Raw genomic sequence first — 19149 nt, 5'->3', positions numbered from 1 at the left:
TGTGTCCAATGCAGAACTGCGATGAAAGGTTTCAGTACAAGTACCAGCTGCGCTCCCACATGAGCATCCACATTGGGCACAAACAGTTCATGTGCCAGTGGTGTGGCAAGGACTTCAACATGAAGCAGTACTTCGACGAACACATGAAAACACACACTGGTAAGAATTTATTGGGAAAAGTATAGCTATGTCTCAAGTACTTGTTGATGATCACCTGTGAGTCTGTTTATTTAAAAATCTAAACCACCAGTTTGCATTCTAACTGGAAATTCCACTTTAAATAAACCTGATATGGAAAAATATAGATTTATAATACCAAATAATTAGGCTTTCATAACTGTTTACTTTAAAAAGGATTATTTGTTAGTGCCTTTTACCTGCAGGTTCCTTCAAGTAAACGAATTATTTACTTTGGGCACAAGATCTCCTGAAATGGTATGAAAGTTGTTTTTGTGTATATGCATATTATTTTTCTAAGGAAAGGGTTCTGGACCTTTAAAAAATGGAGGGCACAGACTGCTTTAAATAGAATACCCTCTCAGTAGTCTTAAAGTTTGATTGGATTTGATTTACCAAAATTCACTTCTTCTCAGTGACATATTCATCAAATGAAATTAACATTTAACCACTTTGTGTTTTTAGGGGTATATGCTCCATCGCATGGATTTGAATCTTGTAAGCATTTGACGATCCAGCTTTTAAGGAACTAGCTAAAATAGAAGTTCCCCCTGTAAACACTATCATTACATATCAGTCTTAACCTGACGTTCCGGGATTAACCGTCTTTGTACAAATTACACAGTATGAAACATTTTTCAGGATTCTAAATTAAATCTAATCACAGCATTCTCGGTTTTATTAGTCTACAAAGTAGCAGAGCTAGAAAGAACCACAGGAGGTTGTCTTGCTTAGCCTGATGTTCTTTCTCCTTAACTAGCGGTGAGAAAATTCTGCCCATGGCCGGATCTCTTTGGTTTCCATTTCTCTGCTGAAGTCCTAAGAAAAATGCCCGCTTAGTGGGCTTCTTCCCCATTCAGAATAGAGCAACCTCAGATTTTAAGAATTAGACTAGAAGGAGAGTCATGAGAGGAGTTTAAGTAAATTACACTTCAAAAGGTAGTGATCACTTTGAAGCCTAAATGGATAGCAGAATATATAGAGTATTTAACAAATTATCTTATAATTTGGTGACTCTTGGACAGGGTCTTAAGTTCTGAGTCACATTTAGGATTCGCTTTTTGTTATTCAGTAGGAAACTGTAGAACTAGACAGACAATAAGTTTTTTTGAAGGCAGAAGTTGTGTCATGTTCATACACAGTGCTTAGCACATTGTAGGTGCCTGATAAATGTTTGTCACAAGATTGAAAGGAACCTCCAGCTGCTTAAGCCTCTGCTTCTGCACTCACCTCTTCTCTTCCTGTCTCCCTGTGAGACATGCATCTTTCTCCCCGTTCCTTCCTCTCTCCTTCTTCCCTCCTGTGTTCCTTTTTCTTCCTTCCCCTAGTCCTTCTTCAGACCCTTAAATGTCCATAACATGAAACCAAAGTGTATATTTTGTGATTAACATATATGTTGAATACAATTTTATGATTTCACCAGATAGGCAAGCCAAACGTTTCCTATTTCTTTTAAGGGAATATAGTTACCTAAATTCATATCCTTCTCATTAAAAGAGTAGTACATACCTATTAAACTATATTTGACAATATGAAAATTGAAAACAAAATAAAAATGATCTATAATCTTGTCACTGATCACTACTGTTAACATTTTAACATCATTTCTTAAAGATTCTTTTGTTTCTACGTACACATGTAGATTGATACTGTGCATAAATGTGCATATGTTCACGTATATAGTAATGAAATAAAATTGGGTCTTTTAACTATTGTAACCTGCTTTTTATTTTAGTGTAATATATCATTAACAGCAATTTTATTCTAAAGGTTGTATAGTATTCCTCCTTGTAAATTTGCTGTAATCATAGCCATTATTTGTTAGGCACATGTATGCCAGGCACCATCCTAAGAACTTTATACACATTATGTCATTTAATCAGTATAATTGAATCTTTACAACAGTCCTATAAAGTAAAGCATGTTATCTCCATTTTATTTAGCCAGTTCCCTATTAGACATTTAGATGATTTTATTTCCAATTTTTCTACTTTTATAAATAATACTGTGATAAACAACTTTGTGGCTAACACATCCATGATTAATTCCTAGAAATGAGATCATGAAGGCAAAGGGATGTGCACATTTTTAAGCCTTGATGATTGTTGCAAAATAGCACTCTTACCCAGCTATGTGTGATAATACCCATTTCCCCAGCCCTTTCCAGTGCTAAATAAAATCCTTGCTGATCTGACAGGTGAGAAATGGTTTCTGTTGTATTAACTTGCACTTAATTAATTGCTAAGTAAGACTGAACATTTTTTCATATGCTTATTGGGTATCAGTATATTTTCTTTTCTGAATTGCTTGTGCTTTTTCTGTATTCATCTTTCTGTTGCAGTGCTTGACTTTTTCTTATTGTTTATAATAGCTTTTTATGTATACTTATATACTGGGCCTCGTTTAACATCAGTATTAAAATGCTTTCCCCTGGTTTGTCAACTGCCTTTTAATATTGTTTGTAATACTCAAATTGGGAAAGTAGCTTTATGGTGGAGTTGGACAAACCTGGCTCTGTTAACTCACTAGCATTGTGACCTTACGTGAATTAGGCAACCTCTGTAGGCTTCTGGTTCCTTGGTATTAAATGAGGATGACAGTAGCACCTGGGGAGATACAAGGAGAAGAGTTAGCTTTAAAGAGGAGGGGTAGCTCTCTTAAGACTAGATGAAACCACATTTAAACTATGTTCTAGTGGGGATTAAGGCCATTATAGGAACTGACATTGACTGGGCTGTTTCTTTGCAGTTTAAAGAGAAGTGAGGCAGATCTTATCTAGGGAAACTGACCAGCCCTCAGGAAGGGTTTCCTAGGATGATGTGTACATGGAGTGAGTTCAGCATAGAATAATTGCTGATTCTTCTCGTAGCAGGCAGAGCAATAAGTGCCTAGAGACACAGGATGAATTAAGACTTGGTTTTTGCCTCCAAGGTGCTTAGTGATGGTAATAACAACAACAGCAACACTAAAATGCATTGAATGTCTCCTATGTGCCAGATACTGTTCTAAGCACTTTCCTTGTATTTTCAACTTATCACAATCACCTATTATTATCTTCATTTTTCAGATAAGGAAACTGAGGCTCAGAAATTAATTTATCCAAGGCAGTCTGACTGTAGAACCACATACTTAATGATTCTCATATAAATTTAATGTAGCAAGTAACAAAATGGAGGGATACATAGAACATCATGAAGGCAAAAAAGCACCATTTCAGAGTCTGCTGCTCAGCTTCCAGAATTCGTCAGTGTACTCAAGGAGATCAGGATCAGAGGGATTGATAATGTGTTAATAGTCTTAATGATATATAAATAAAATTGCAAATTTATTAACAGTGAAAAGGCTGAGTGGCAAGTGGTTCAGAGCTCTTCTATTCTTTGGTAAGCATATTCTTTACCTAAAGAATAATTTATATTAGAAGCTAAATTGTAATCAAAAAGATTGTCAGGGACAGAGAATTATAGCAAAGGAAGGTAATCAAATTCAAGAAGTCATCAGTTATAAGACAAATTTAATTTATATACCACTGAGGAAGTCCTGCAAATTAAGCAGTGACATGCCATCGATTGTAAGGTATGTCAGTTTCAAAGATATTAATATATGTGGGGAAACACCTGTCTTAGAATTAAAAAATATTTATAAGAATCTACTAATTGGGCTACTGCAGTGAACAAGACTGAAATAGTCCCTGGGTTCACAGATCTTGTAGTCAGGTTGGGGTGATAGACAAGCAAAGCATAATAATGGTTTAGTGATGAAAGCATAGTAAGTACATGGAACTAAAAGTTTGACTAGAGTCTTATGGATTGGGGGTGGGGGACGAGGAGTATAATAAGACATGATACTGGAGAGCAGTAAGCAGGAACCAGATCACATACACAAAAACACTCATAAGCCATGTAAAAAAGTTTGGACTTTATTCTGAGGACAGTGGGAAGGTCTGGAATGGTTTTAAGCAGAGTATGACACAACTATCTGAAAGTTCACTCTGGCTACAGTGTGGAGAATGAATTAGAGGGTGAGGAGCAAAAATAAAAAGGGTAAACTCAATCAAGTGGATATTGGCAGAAATCCAGGTGAATGATTGTGATGATAAGGACTATGGTAATAATGAATGAAACTAAAGTGATAGACATGGTAGTAGAGATTGATTAGCTATCAGTGGTGTGGGAAAGAAGAATCAAGTGTTAGTTTCATATTTAGGACTTTTATACCATTTGTAAATATAGAGAATAGTAGAGGGAGAAGCAGGTTTGCCAGGCAGGATAATGAATTTAATTTTTCACTTTTTAATTTTGAGATATCTCTGGGATATTCAGGTGGAAAGGTCCAGTAGGCAGTTTGCAAAATGGGAGAGAGATTTAGGCTAGATGTATATAGATTTGCAGGTTTTGATGTTGTTCAAGGGTGTTCGTACTAAGCAGACTGGAATGCTTGTGTTTATTGGCCAGATTGCTTTGTCTTTTGAACAGTGCAGGAGACAACTAACCAAATTCTTACTCCGTTCTATCTTCCCTGCAGATTCTGTGTCTTCTTTTATAATGTTCTTTCTTCATACTGATTACAATGCTGTTCCTTACAATCAGGTTAACTTTATCATATGTAACAGGTAGTATCTTTAGATGTACTGATATACGTGCTTTTCTAGTTACTTCGATGAAGTTAGCTGTCAGTATATCTTACAGCCACTCATTTACCAGCTCCTCTTTAAAGTGAGACATTGTACAGGTGGTTGATTTCAAGTGTTACGTTTTGATTTTTCCTTATTTCAGCCTCATCGTAATTGTACCTCGAGGTTTCAGGGGAACCTTGACATCAGTCATTAGCACGATTAGGAGATGGGGCCTAATGAATAATGAGACTTAGAGGTAGGTGGGATCATGGACTTATGTCAGGAACAACAAACGTGGACATTAAGAAATTAATAAAAGGTGATTAAGCAGTGAAAAGGACCTACTTTAATTTGAATCCATAGATTTGTGGTAGGCCAGTTCTAATAGTTTTGGTTCTTTCTTAGAAAATCATTATCGCCTAGAAGACTACAAGAGAAAGATGATTAGAGAGATCCAGGATTGCATTCTGGTTTGAGGACATGACAGCAAATTAAATGTCTAAACATTCAATAAACTTTCAGTGAATACATGCTGTTTGTAAATAAAGCATCTAGTGCATCTAAGAAGTGTTAGTGAATCTAGTGGAGAGTGTTTGCTCATATTAGACTAATAATTCAAAGATTAGGTCCTTTGGCTCTGTTTGTATATGGCTGTTGGGAGTGAAAAGTACTAACTCTGGAGAATCCAGTAGGGGGGGTCCAGGAGTTTGATAGGTTATAAACAGCTGTGCTTTTAAAACAATTTATTATAAGTGAATCTTGTTTATTTTAGGAAAACAGAAAATACATATAAATTTAAAAAATAAGACATCAGTTATAATCCTATCACCTAGAGATAATCACCTGAAATATTTGTTGTCTTTCTTTCTATTTTTTTCTATACATATTTTTCATTAAAAGTGGATAATACCATGCATACATTTTTATAACTTGCATGTTTTACTTAGTAGATTATAGATAATCTTACAGGTTTTCATGTTAACATTTCTATACTTTGATAATACTGTTTTTAATGGTACTTTCCGTCAGACGAGTATACCATAATTGATTTAATCAATTCCATTTAACATAGAATTTGAAGTTTTTAAGGTGATTGAAGGAAATAGATTAAAAAGAAAGAAAACAAGCTGAGCTCAGAACTCATCTAGAAAGATCAATATGAATCACAGGGAAGAGCCTGGCAGTGGCAGTGATTGAATGAAAAGCTGAAAGATAAGAGAAATATAACAGTAAGAAAATAGTTCTAGTGATAACAGAGAAAACAGAATTCTATCTACTGTCTTAAGGAAGCGAGGGAAATTCGGGCTTCCATGGAAGAAAGGCAACAGGAGATGTCAGTTTTTAAGAGCAGGGAGAAGAAATAAGGACCATCTTATAGGTAAAGAAGTCTTTGCTGCTAGTTATAAGACAGGTCCCAAAGTGGAAGAAAACAGTAAGACAGTAACATTCCTTAGTGTGCACAGGAATAATGCACAAGGCAGTGAGGTGTGAAGTGTTATTATGGTTTATGCGTCGAGAGGATAGACTCTGGAGCCAGACTGCGGAGGTTAAATCCTGGCTCTCTGCTGGCTGCAGAGCCAAGTTGAGATAACAAACCTACCTCATAGAGTCTGTCGGTCTGTTCATGTGTCTCTGAGGATCAACAAGGTTAGTAGATATGAAGTGAGTAGAATAATGATGAGCATACAGTAAGATCAATACACAATAGCTATTGTTTCTATAGAGTAAGGGAGTGAAAATTGAAGTGACAGCAAACTTTTGTAGCTGGAGTTACTTACCGTAGATACAAGCTACATATACTGAGAATTGATGAAAGAATTGATAAATACAAGCATGTGGTCACCAAAACACATGTTTACAGGTGCTCCACCCCTCATCTCAACGTTCCATATGAAGTGATTAATGGACATAGACTATCATTTTGTTTTCCCCCTATAGTCTAGGTAGAGAAGCAGGCAGACATAGTGTGGGAGTAAGCACTACGTCCAAAGGAAAGTTAGAAAGCTTAAAAATTAAGCTCTTAGAACCTAAACCTGAATTCTCCCTAAGTGCCCTTGGAATTCTGGGATTGTGTTTCCTTTTGGACTCATAGACCCAGTGGTTCTCAGCCAGGAGCAGTAGCCCCCTTCTCAACTCTGCCTGCACCCATGGACATTTGGAAATGGTGTGGGGACAGTTTCGATTGTCAGAATCTTGTGGGGGCATTTAGTAGGCTGGCACCAGAAATGCTGTGTGTTCTTCAAATGTGCCAGACAGTCCTACATAATGAAGAATTATCTGGAGAAGTGCCAGTAGCACCCCCATTGAGAAACACTGCAGTGTGAAATTCACATTGTAGGGTGAGTCCAGACAGTATTTTCCAAGTCCAACACCAAAGAGTAAGCCGCGTGCTAAGGATTATGTATGTAGATACAAAGAGACTGATTGGCTCCACAGGATATTTTCAGCAAAGTCTTACTTTTAGTTGGAATGTTAGAAATTGTTTACAGATTGACTTGCCTAAATTTGGAGGCGGAGATCCATCTGTGGTGTTGGTGCCCCTGAGCACAGGAAAGCCTTGTGAACGTTTTTCATGTAGGATGTGAAGGATCACTACTTTAGGTGCCTTTTTTTTTTTTAACCAAGCCTAGATGATAGGTTGTCTGTAAGTTTTACTTGTATCTGCTCTTATTTGCTAAGTCCTAACTTTGGAAGACTCTTTTTTTGTCTATTAGAACATAATGTACCATAAAGGAGAGGAGTGGTAATCTCCTTTTTTAATATGAAAAATAACGTGAGCACATAATTACCACCTAGTTTGTAATCATTTTTTTGTGTCTGTGTTCTTCTCAGGAGAGAAACCCTTTATCTGTGAAATCTGTGGCAAAAGCTTCACCAGCCGCCCCAACATGAAGAGGCACCGCAGAACTCACACAGGCGAGAAGCCCTACCCATGTGATGTGTGTGGCCAGCGGTTCCGCTTCTCCAACATGCTTAAGGCCCACAAGGAGAAGTGCTTTCGGGTGACTAGCCCCGTGAACGTGCCGCCTGCTGTCCAGATCCCACTTACAACTTCCCCAGCTACCCCAGTTCCTTCTGTGGTGAACACACCCGCAACCCCAGCCCCTCCAATCAACATGAATCCTGTAAGCACTCTTCCTCCACGACCCATCCCCCACCCCTTCTCACACCTTCACATCCACCCGCACCCTCACCACCCACACCACCTTCCCATTCCTCCCGTCCCTCACCTTCCGCCACCTCCAGCTCTCTTTAAGAGCGAGCCTTTAAATCACAGAGGCCAGGGTGAGGACAACTTTCTGCGGCACCTGGCAGAGAAGAACAGTTCAGCACAGCATCATTAACATCCATCTCCTTAAGTGTGTTCTCCACAAGTTATGTGCCCGCCTGTGAGTTTGCGGAGAGGGAATTGGTGAGCACGTCTGTAGCTGTCAGACCCTCGTCAGCCTCCACCAAGAGCTTTGCTATTGTCTTGGTAAATCAACACATCCAAGGAGATGAGTAAGAAGACTACCTTAAGCTCACAGAGGGAACTGTCATCTAAACCAGGGGAACCACCAAACTAAAGCCCAATTTGCTTGCATTTTCTGGTGACTTTTATAAATTTCAAATAACTCAGACTTGTGGAATTTTATAATTTCATATCAGCTGATGAGGTATGCTTGCTTTTATATCCTGGACTTCTCCTCAAAGAGGGGACAGGCCTGGTTTCCTTTGTACTAATCGGGAAGGCTGTGAGATTAATCCAGAGCATTAATTGTATCACTGTGTATCGTAATGAATTCTTTTCAGCTTTTGGTGCTGGCTACAGAGTTGAGCTAGCCATGTTTCACAGAATACCAAGCATTATGGAGAAAGATGGAAATTTTCTTTGGGTAGCTCTCCTAACGCACTCTTTATTTTACTACAGAAATTATTTTAGAGTTTTTGTATAGACTTCTTTAGTAGTCTGTTTCTAAAATGAAATGTATTTCAATAAGCGGTGTAATTTTTTCAGTGTAGCTGGACCTATGTTGTAAAATAGAAAAAATTTTATAATCATCAAAATGTGATTCTTAAAGATGCATATAACTTCTATAGTTCAAAGTTATTCTTACATCCGTACAACTCAAAGGTGCTTCAGAGACTACATGTGTCTGAAAGGGTCTCCAGACCAGGCAGGTAGCTGCAAAAATGAGTTTTTGCTTTCAGAACTTGGTGTTAAGTCCTTGGTAGTTTTTAAATCTCCGCTTAACACTCAAGTGTTTGTTGGACTCACTGACGTGTTCTTGTCCTCCATATTTCATTTGGTTCAGTTAGTGCGTTAAATGGAAGATTTGCAAAGTGTTGGACCTTTTCAAGGAAAGTCATCTGAAGTTCGCATGTTTTGAAAATCTGAGTAAAGTTGTTCATTGTCAAGAGGAGGAAGTAGTGGAGATTGTTTCATCCCAGTCACGTCTGTTTCTCACTTCCCTTCGAACTGTGTTCATGTTCAGCCTTTATGGGATGACAAATTGAAGTCTCATAATATACTTCTTGTTTTGAGGCTTATTTTTCTAGAATTGTTATGAAAAGATTAAACAGTACACTAAAATCACAAACATGATGTTGCTGATAGTGGCCGAGAAATTTGGAGGGGAACACAAATTGGTTATGTGTTTTAAAATGTCTCGTATCACTGGGTAGATCCACAAGTTTGAGTTATTCTCCAACACAGTTTAAATTGTCGTGAGAGAAGGAAAACTCCTACATTTTGCTGCCCTGCCCTCTGCAAATAATAATGCAATAGCAGCTTTCATAGGTGATAAGGAGAGCAGCATCTCTAAAACCTTTGTGCAGGTTACTTTTTCAGGTTTGGGGAACTTCAAAAGAGCACAATCAATTGGGAGCTTATTATAGAAAGTCTGAACAGAACGGCTAACCTATAGTTAACTGATCAAATCTATCCAGACTCAGTATAGCTAATAATTTTGTATTTTTTCATCTCAGAGAACTGAGTTCCAAAGCTAAGTCTACTTTCTTCCTCTCCTTCTCTTGATTTTTTAATCTTGAAATTTCTTCATTTTTTTTACCCCCTCCAGCTCTTAAATCACTGCCCAAATCAGAACCCTGGCTTTTATTTATTTTTTATTTTTATATTAAATATGCAGGCATACTTCAAGCACTTTTCTGGCTGATTAGCTCTGTGGTTGGAAAAAATGGAACTCTTTCCATTGCGATTAAGTCCCTATTTTTAAAATATTGCATTCTCTACTAGCTCTTTGGTTTAATATTTCCATTTTTTTCTTTCTGATAATGGCTTTTGTCTTCTATAAATGAGCTTAGAAAAAATTTGGAATGAGGCAGAAAAGTATCTCAAAACACACTTTTCTTCCTGTTTGGGGGTGTCATTTCTAAAGAATGTATTTTAAATATCTGTATACATTCTTTGAACTCCCAGGTACCTAAACCAATAAGAAACGTTCGTTCCTTGTTTTTGACTGTTATGTGTTTAGGGTCTGCCTCCCCTCATCCTCACAGTCTCCTTCACAGTCCGTGACAAGTTTATGGATTCACACCTTTACGTAGACGTACCGTTATTTCGTGGCCAAGCCTATAATATTAAAGTGATTTTTTTGGAGATATAAATTATAGCTTAGTTAATTGGCTCTCCCTTATTTTGTTCTAGATAAATTTACAGTATTGGGCAGCAATTCTGAATTCTAAACTTGAGACCACTGAATCAACCATTTTATGAGGTGTACTGTAATTACACTGGAAAATTCAGGTAGTCATCTTTGATTTTTTTTTATTCAAGTGAATATAGCCATAAGAACGTATCTGCTACATAGGAAAACCAGTATTAAGCAAATAATCACCACCACCCTTAACAGAAGCAAAAAAAAAAAAAGGATGATTATTATTTTTTTTAAATCAGCATTGTTGCGCAATGTAGTTCTTAGTGAAATATATTGTGAAACAAACTGGAAACTTCTCATTTTTTTTCGCCCTGTATACAAGCTTACCTTTTCTCACTTGGGATTTGTGGTCTTCAGGAAAATTGCCACATCAGTGTCATAGTATATGTTTGAGTACTGAAATGCATTAAGAATATTCCAACTTCAATGCTTCTGAATATAAGAACTGCAGGATTAAGCCTTAAACATATTTGTGCATCAGGTTTAACATGCTTGAGACTCAAACTCAGGGTCGAAAATTTGATTGGGGTCCTTTACTAAGATAAAAATCAACGTGTGGTGTGTTCTCTCTCACATATAGTACAGCACCCCCTTACTTCTTCAGAACTTACTCTTACTTGCTATCTGTTTATGGAAAAAGAACTGTGGAGGAGTTTGAGTTCTCAGCCCTTATCTGTACTTTAATAAGTGTTTTAAAGACAAGGGCCACATATCAGCATTATACAGATATCAAATTGAGGCTGTTTCTCATTATTTAATTTTACTGTCTTCGAAGGCTTGTATCATTGCTAGGGTTAAGACTTACTTGAGGAAAATTCCCAAGGCCTTTCTTGAGTTGATACTGCCTTTTTTTTTTTTTTTTTTTTTTCCTATTTTCTTCTCATAGATTTCTCATTCAAATATAAACTCTTCTTTAGCCTTAATGAAAGGCTGCTTGCTGCTTTCTCAAATCGAGTCAGGTAAGCTCATAGTTACATTTTTTAATTTGAATGAAATGAATGAGATGAACAGTTTAAAGGCATGTGGCTTCATTTCCACTTATATTTGTGATTTGGTTCTTATTTTTAGCAAGCAGGGAGGTCACCACATAAAACTTGATGGTAGTTACAGGAAACCTTCGCAAATCATTTATGTATGCTTTTCCAGTCTACCATGTACGTTACTATTCTAAATTCATGGTTGAGCATAGACTTGACCGTGGTTGTAGCAACTTTTTAAAACCTACATTGTTGAAAGTACCTTTTCATTGTGGTTAGACCTCCCTATAATTTCATTATTCCTAGTATACTAACTGAAGGCAAAATTCTCTGAAGAGATGCTTGTAAACTTTGAATTTTCTACTTCTTGAAAATTTTTTCGGTTTTTATGCTTATTGAATGGATATGTTATGTTTAGTTTAATTTTGATTTCACTGGAAGTTTTAAATTTTGAGAAGATCAAGCAGAATAGAAATCCATTGCAGATGTGTATTTATTTACCCCATCTTGCAGATTTCAGTTAGTGAAACACAGATGGTAGGTGGGGTTTTATTGTAAAAAAAAAAAAAAGAAAACTAAATTTAGAGAAACCTTTCTGTTTGAGCTACTGTACAGAAGAGACAGCTTTTATTACATTGCTGATCCATATGATGAACATTTTGACGCTGTTCTAGACTGTATGGGAAGTATTTAATGAAAAAAGGGTTAAATTACATTTAAGGATTTTATCAGCTATGTACCATTACAAAAGTCAACTCACTTGGAACTCTTCAGACTATAAAATTGAGCAAGTAAATATTGGGTTTTAATTTTCCTTTGCCTAAGCCAAGATAGGAAATTTCCCAAAAGATCATTTTTTTCAGGAATGAGAGGTCATTAGCCATTAGAGATAGTGGCATTATTATGCAATAACAACACCCTAGCTAACTTGCTTCTGTCATCTGTAGCATTTATAATAGGTAACGATGACCTTCCAACCCTGGACACTACCTCGTTAAAGCAAACCAGAGATCCTCTCTACATTTTCTATGGAAGCCATAAAAGTTGCCATCGATATATCCACTTTCATAGTTCTATACTTTTATACTCTAGACTTTTTATAGACTTTATGATCAGATCTTTTTGTCTTAGAGGATAGGTTTTGCAAGATTCAAAGGAAAATCAAACTCCTCGATTGTCCCAACTTTGAAGCTTGAGCTTCAGTAAATTTTAAAGAACCTGATAATGTACTATTTATCAAATTCTTCATTTAAGTCAAAACTATTTGCAGAGTTGCCTATTCGGAAAACAAACTTCACTTTCTTATTCCCTAAGCAGAAGCTATATTGTTGTAAGAAACTACTTATAAAGTGGATTTCTACCTTGTTACTCTGTGTATTACTCGATAATGCATATACTATCACAATGTCCCTGGAGTTTTATTTCCATATGACAGATCCACGAGTATACACCTCTCTCTGATCCTCCATAATCTAACTGCAGCTTCAGTCTCTCTCACTCTCTTCCTGAGTGCCTTCAAAAAGCCAGCATCCTGAAACATTCTTTTCCTGGTCTAAATCCTACCTCTGATTATTTCATTCTCCATGTGTGTTGGAATTCACCATATTCCAATTGGTTTGGCTCAACAAAATAGCTAAAACCTTGGATGAGGATTTTGAACGTATTTCTATTTTGTTCCCATATGTCATGTTTGGATTACATTTTTAACTTTTATTTGTATCTTATTCACAGAGTACATCTCTAATGATGACAGATTTTATCCTCTTCCTCTTCACCTTTTTTCTTTCACCAGAAACTAGTTGTTCCTTTAAAATGAAGTTATTGGATATCTCTTTTGAATGTCTTTTTTCTCATCCTTGTCTTCTGAATGCCTCCCCATTCCGATTAAGGGATCCTGAATGCTGCTGTCGCTATGCCCTATTTCTTTATGCCCTCTCTCTTCCAGAAGCATTTTGCAAAATTATACCTATAATTTTATTTTAGACAGATAATGTAAAAGTGCCCTCTGGGTTTATCAAAAGTCCTTTATTGGTTTTTGACCTGCTTCTCTCTTCCTCTGTCCCTTCCAGAAGTGACTTCCAGTCACTTCTTTTTCTACTTGTTCTCATCTAATTAATTTTAAAAATATGATTGATAATATATGAAGGATGTAATAAAAAGGGGGTGGCAGTGTGTTCTCCATGTGATATGAGCACCTTATTAATAAAACATCTTAGCAATTGGCTAATCTTTCACAGTCGAAACTGAAGCCTGTGCTATGTACAGGTCTCTTGCTCCCTTTCAGTTTTCTTCTAAAACTGAAGAGTCTACAGTGAGAAAATTGGATCGAGTTGGTTTTTTATTTTAATTGAATGAAAACTGTTAGGTTGAGTATTTTGGCCTTAGTCAAAATCTTTCTTTTTGACATAAAATCTCATGCCTCTTTCCTTAATAATACTAATGCTCAGGTTTTCGAGACTAATAACCACATGAAGCGGGGGTCTAAGAAGGCAGCTGTTAATAAATTCTTAGTCCTTTTTGTCTTGTGACAGTATGTTTTGGTAGGACAGTGCAAAAGTGTGACAATTGGTTATGTTTGATAATGAATAAATTCAAGACATTGGAAGGCTTCCCTGGCTATTTGGAATGGGAAGATGAGTTTACAAAATGCGAAAGGTAGATTTCTATGGAAATTACAAGGGTTTCTTGTTTTAAATACTTTATGCTTTGATTTACCTTGATAGTCTCCTATTATTGAGCTAGAAGTCTGCCTCTTTTAGGGAGTTACTGGTTACCTAAAGTAACCACCTTGAAATGTGTGGCTTTTCGGAGTCACAGGCTGTAACAAGTGGAGAGCCACGCCGAGTTCACACTTGGAGGAGTCACATCCTGGAGACAGACTGTTGGCTTGTGTCATGTCTTCTGTGATAGGAAATGTTTGGTGCAAGTATCAAAGGGCCTGTGCCCCTGAGAAATGTCCGCTCCGCTTTCTAGTTCCAGGTTCCTTTTACACTGTTCGAACTCTTCTGGTGAGGTTGAGGGTGTTGCAAATTACTTGAAAATAAAATGATTTGGGAGACATGTAGGAAATGGGAATGCAGCAAGAAGGGGTAGAAGCTGAATTTTGCTTCAGAAGGAAATCTGATACTTGCATTGTTGGTTTTGCTCAGCCACAGAGCCTGTCTCTGTACCGGGTGTGCCAAAGAATCAAGATGTTCTGAATATTCAGCAACTCTGAATGAACACAGCTTCCTCTCTACCTGTCTTTTATGGGCGAAAGGGCCCATGTGATCAGCAGGACAGAGACACCAACTCACATCATGCAAAGGACGTGAGGCTGTGTTTAATTACATTTGAAGTTGGTGGGAAATATCTTATTCTTTTAGAATCTCTAACCCTCCTAGAAATACCTTGTGTATGCTTGATTATTCAACCCATGAGTTTTTTCAAAAGTGAAAAAGGAACTGTGGCATAAATTTGGTGTTTACTTCTAAAGCTGTATCCCCAAGGATATATATGCAGCTTCTGAAAATCAGATGAGTCCTTCTCAATCTTCCATAATTTTTAATTTGCATTTTATTCATTTCTTCACATGGGCTATGTGATTCTACTCCATCAGCAGTACTGGCTTTGTCCACAAGGGAGCAACAAAGTACTTTAGCTTCTTTATTCTAAGCCTTCTAAAGAAAGATCCCGCTTTTAAGTCTCTTATAGAATGTCATCCTTTGGTTCAGTGCTTATTTATAGACCTTGCTTTTTAAGATATTTTCCCTTATTACTAAGTCCAATAGTTGCTCACCCTTCATGATACAAACAAAGATCGATCTGTAGGTCAGAGGTCCTTGTGGATCAGGCATCTTAATTAGCCTTTTAAAATAATGATTCCCTGAGATTGAAAGCCAGGACTTTCCTATGGGGGATCCACTGTGTGCTAAACGCAGAGCGGGAAGGCGGCACATCTTTCTTCTTTCCTCCAAACCCCACCACCAGCACAGGACCATCACATCTCTGAGGAGGACAAGATGGCAGGGATAATTCTGGAGTTTGAATGAGGAAATGCTCCACCTGTTCTGCTCCCAATGGATGTCTGTTACACCAGGGAGCAAGTCCTGGAGTCAGGGAGGCCCCCGCAGCATCACTCCTCCCAGTTAGAATTCAGTGTGTGTCTCCTCTGCCACTTACTTGTTTTAGGGCTCCCTGACCATGGGTTTTGTTTGTGCTCTGTGCAGCATCACCGTCATAATCGGTGATCGACTAAGGGAAAACACCAGACTGTAACTACTTTCCCTGTAGAGCCGGGAGGCATTTGCACCTGGAATGGCCTTCCTAACGGATATCTGCCTGGCTCCTTTTCCCCAGCCCAGTGTGACCCTGAGCAATACAGGTAGATAGAGGTGTCCATTTGTAACTCCAACACTTGACAAAACAAAAAACGAAAAAAACAAAACTGAAGCTGTGATCGGTTTGGTAACAGGTGGCCAGGTGTAACTCGTTTGTTTTGTTTTTGTTTTCCCCAACAGTACTGAAATCACTTGCACTTTTCCTCATTTCTTATAGAAAAGAAAAATCCAGTTTGCTTGCCAGGAATTGTTTAGTGTTAGGTTTACAAAGCTTATTGTTGAATGTTGAACATTTGTCCAAAGGAGTTTGACAAAACAGAAGCTGCTTGGTCCCTGTTCTGCCTGCTAGGTCATAAGGGTTAAGGCCATGTGGCTGGGGTACTTGTGTGTCAAGTCCAGAAGGGGGCAGTGTCCCTCTCCTACCTCTGCCAAGATGCAATTGAAGGTCAAATTGACTCATGTAAGGCAGGTACTTTTCATGCTGCAAAGAAGTTTAGAAGAGTCTTTCAGTTGGGGATGTGACAGGTAGGTAAGACAGGATCTCTTAAGATGGGAAAGAGACTGGGGAGAGGAGAACTGCTTGGCCCCAGGGAACCGCAGTGGGGCGGGACAAAGCTCCCCTCCTGAATCTCCAAACTAGCCTAGCTTCCCTGAGTCATCTTTTTTCTAGCATCCTGTCAGATCCCTCAGCGTACTGATTTTCTCCCTTGTGTTAACTATACCAATATTATTTTTTTAGCAATTGAAATGCACTTTTTTTATTTCAACTCAATCATGATTTTAAGTATAAAAAATTTATAGACTGTTAAAACTACTTTTTTGTGTATTTTTAACCACTCGATGTAGCATTATCTATTTTATTCTTGTGAGACTCTGGTACAAGGTGTGCCACTTCATATTTCCGAGATGCTGGGCCTTTGGATGTGTACGGTAACCAACTTAATGCTAATGTTCAAAGTAAAAAAAAAAAAAAAAAAAAGTAGCCATATCCGTTGTGTGTCTTTCTTCACTGCATTTCTTCCTCATCCTCCGTTGACAACATTTTGGTCTCCTTGCTCAATGAATTGTCTTTTTTTTTTTTTTCTGTAAAATGAACAACCCGGATCTGCTATTATCAGTTGTCTCTCTAGTCCCAGCCCACAGACCCTGCTGACCTCTTTATGAAAGATAACGTGTTTTCAAGGCTGCTGGCCGAAGTTAGAGTGACCAGTTCTTTTTCTTTGGTGCCGCCTGGCTCCATGCTGATTGGTTTTAGTAACACTACTCAGTCCAGCTGAGCAATAATCTAAACATATCCTAGAAAACAGTGTTTGAAAAAACGATCATAATTGAGTCCTGAACTGGTTTGAAGAAAAAAAGAAGCACAGATGGAATGGAAACAGCTTACAAAGTACATTCAGTGAAATGCAATGACGATAAAATGTGGCACTTAGGATGAAGTTCCTCTTCCTGCCCATTCCTCTGCCATTCCATTTATTCCACAAATGTTTATCGTATGCCTAATATGGGCTGGGTACTGATGGAGCCACTGGGGTTCAGCAGTGAACCAGACAGAGCCCCTGTTCCAGTGGGACAGTAAATACCTGATACAATGTCAGGCAGGATCTGAGATCCCGGTGAGGCTTGCCCTCAGAGCTATTACTGTAACCAACTGGAATATCAATTTTTCTCTGTCACAAGCCTTTTCAGTTCAGGATCCACCCCATTCTGTTCCATCTAAGGATTCCAGTGAGGGAGTTAACACATATAGAAAGGAAATATTAATTGTTCAAGGTTCTCTTTGTTTAAGACATCTTGGAACGAAATTGCCCAAATCATAGATTACCATTCTTATTCTTTGTCATCTTGTAACTCTGACTATATACTGAGGTTAACAGATTTTTTTCATGGATAGAAGGTAGATCCACCCCCTCATCCCAATATGTGCGAAATCAGTGGCTTTCAAACTTTGACCATGACCCATAGTAAGATGTGTGTTTTTCCATTACTTGGCTATCTGATATGCATATCTATGAGCTTATTTACATAAGTGAATTGAGAATTAAAAATACCTTTGTATGTACTGCACTTTGATATTTTCTATTCTTTAATTTTATTAAATTTATTGGAGTGTCATTGGCTAATAAAACTAGGTTCGAATGTACAATTCTATAATACATCATCTGTACATTGCATTGTGTGTTCACACCTAACATCAAATCTTCCGTCACCATATATTTGACTCCCCTTTACCCTTTTCTATCTATCCTGTTTTTTTAAATGCTGATCATGAATTGAATTAATTTGAAGACCCACTAAGACTGCCTGCAGTTGGAAGGGCCCCGTTCTAAAGCAGTGCTCATGTGTTTTATTGTATTCCAACAGCAGCCTGAATTCAGTTTTGTACTTATAGAATCAGGTCGTTGAACTGGATCTTCTAACATCGGAAGTCTTATGTGTTCCTGTTGCTGACGGAATCCAAACTCTGCAGCTCCCTGTGCAGACTAGCTGTTGCTCATTCCAGCGCCTGCAGCGGGAACGTTAAAATCTCAGGTTGATTGCAGCCCTTTGTTCTGCCAGCACCAAAGCAACTAGAACAATTTCCTTGCGCTTTAAACATAAACTCCCTTTTCAAGGTCTCCCTGGTAAGTGGTAATAATGACAATCCTCCATGAGTCATACCTCCTTGTGTCTACACCCTTTTGTAGTGTGTCATGCCCCTCCCATTAAGTTCCCACTAAGAGGTGTGGCCATGCTCAACTCCCTAGAACCTGGGCTGGGCTTAAGACTTCTCTGACCAAGAGAACAGAATGTGGCAAAAATCATGTTGTGCAAGTTCTGGAGCCTGTGCCTCAAGATGTCTCACAGCTTCTGCATTTATTCTCTTGGACCAAGACTGCCAAGTGAAGAAACTCAGGCTAGAGAACTGAATGGTGAGAGACTACGTGGAGAGGTCCCGGCCATCCCTGCCGAGGCTCCAGACATGTGGGTGAGGACATCTCAGACCCTTCAGCGAGGCTGACCCTCCAACTCAGTGCATAGGAGCCCAGGTGAGGCCAGCGAAATAACTGTCCAGCCGACTCAAAGAATGACTAGAAATTATTATAAGCCACTAAGACTTGGGGTGGTTTGTTACACAGCAGTAGATAACTCGGAGCGGCCCTCAGATTTCAATCTAACAGTTACTGAGATCTTGTAACTTTGCACAGTGCCTTATGCAAGAAGCTTAATTTTTTTAGTCACAACTGAATAGCTGATTTGTTTCTTGGTCTCTGCTACCTCTAGGTCTCTGCTACCTCTTGTTTCCAGTCTGTACTTAGCATCTATGAACTGGAAAGGAAGGCACGTTTCCTCATGTCCACAGCTGATTTCACCAATAGCACAACCATTTCGGAATTCTCCACCCAGGCTTCTGGCCTGCTCTTCTG

The 19149-nt window shown here is 38.2% G+C and overlaps 1 protein-coding gene across 2 annotated transcripts in view; it reads left to right on the top strand.

Moving 5' to 3' along the window:
- Nucleotides 1–17809, top strand: part of ZNF652 (zinc finger protein 652) — a 56701-nt gene extending 38892 nt beyond the window's left edge. The window contains exons 5-6 of one of the 2 annotated variants that reach the window (XM_039873779.1): nt 15–159; nt 7622–17809. In XM_039873779.1, the coding sequence (XP_039729713.1) occupies nt 15–159; nt 7622–8133 (657 nt within the window). In that variant the 3' untranslated portion in view covers nt 8134–17809. The remainder of the gene's footprint in view (nt 1–14; nt 160–7621) is intronic. The other variant, XM_039873780.1, reaches the window with a different exon arrangement.
- Nucleotides 17810–19149: the final 1340 nt, after the last annotated feature.

Source organism: Pteropus medius, unplaced genomic scaffold (assembly GCF_902729225.1).
Source record: "Pteropus medius unplaced genomic scaffold, Ma_sr-lr_union100, whole genome shotgun sequence".
Lineage (NCBI taxonomy): Eukaryota > Metazoa > Chordata > Mammalia > Chiroptera > Pteropodidae > Pteropus > Pteropus medius.
Note: the sequence above shows the minus strand (reverse complement) of the source record. Positions and strands in the feature narration are given on the sequence as shown.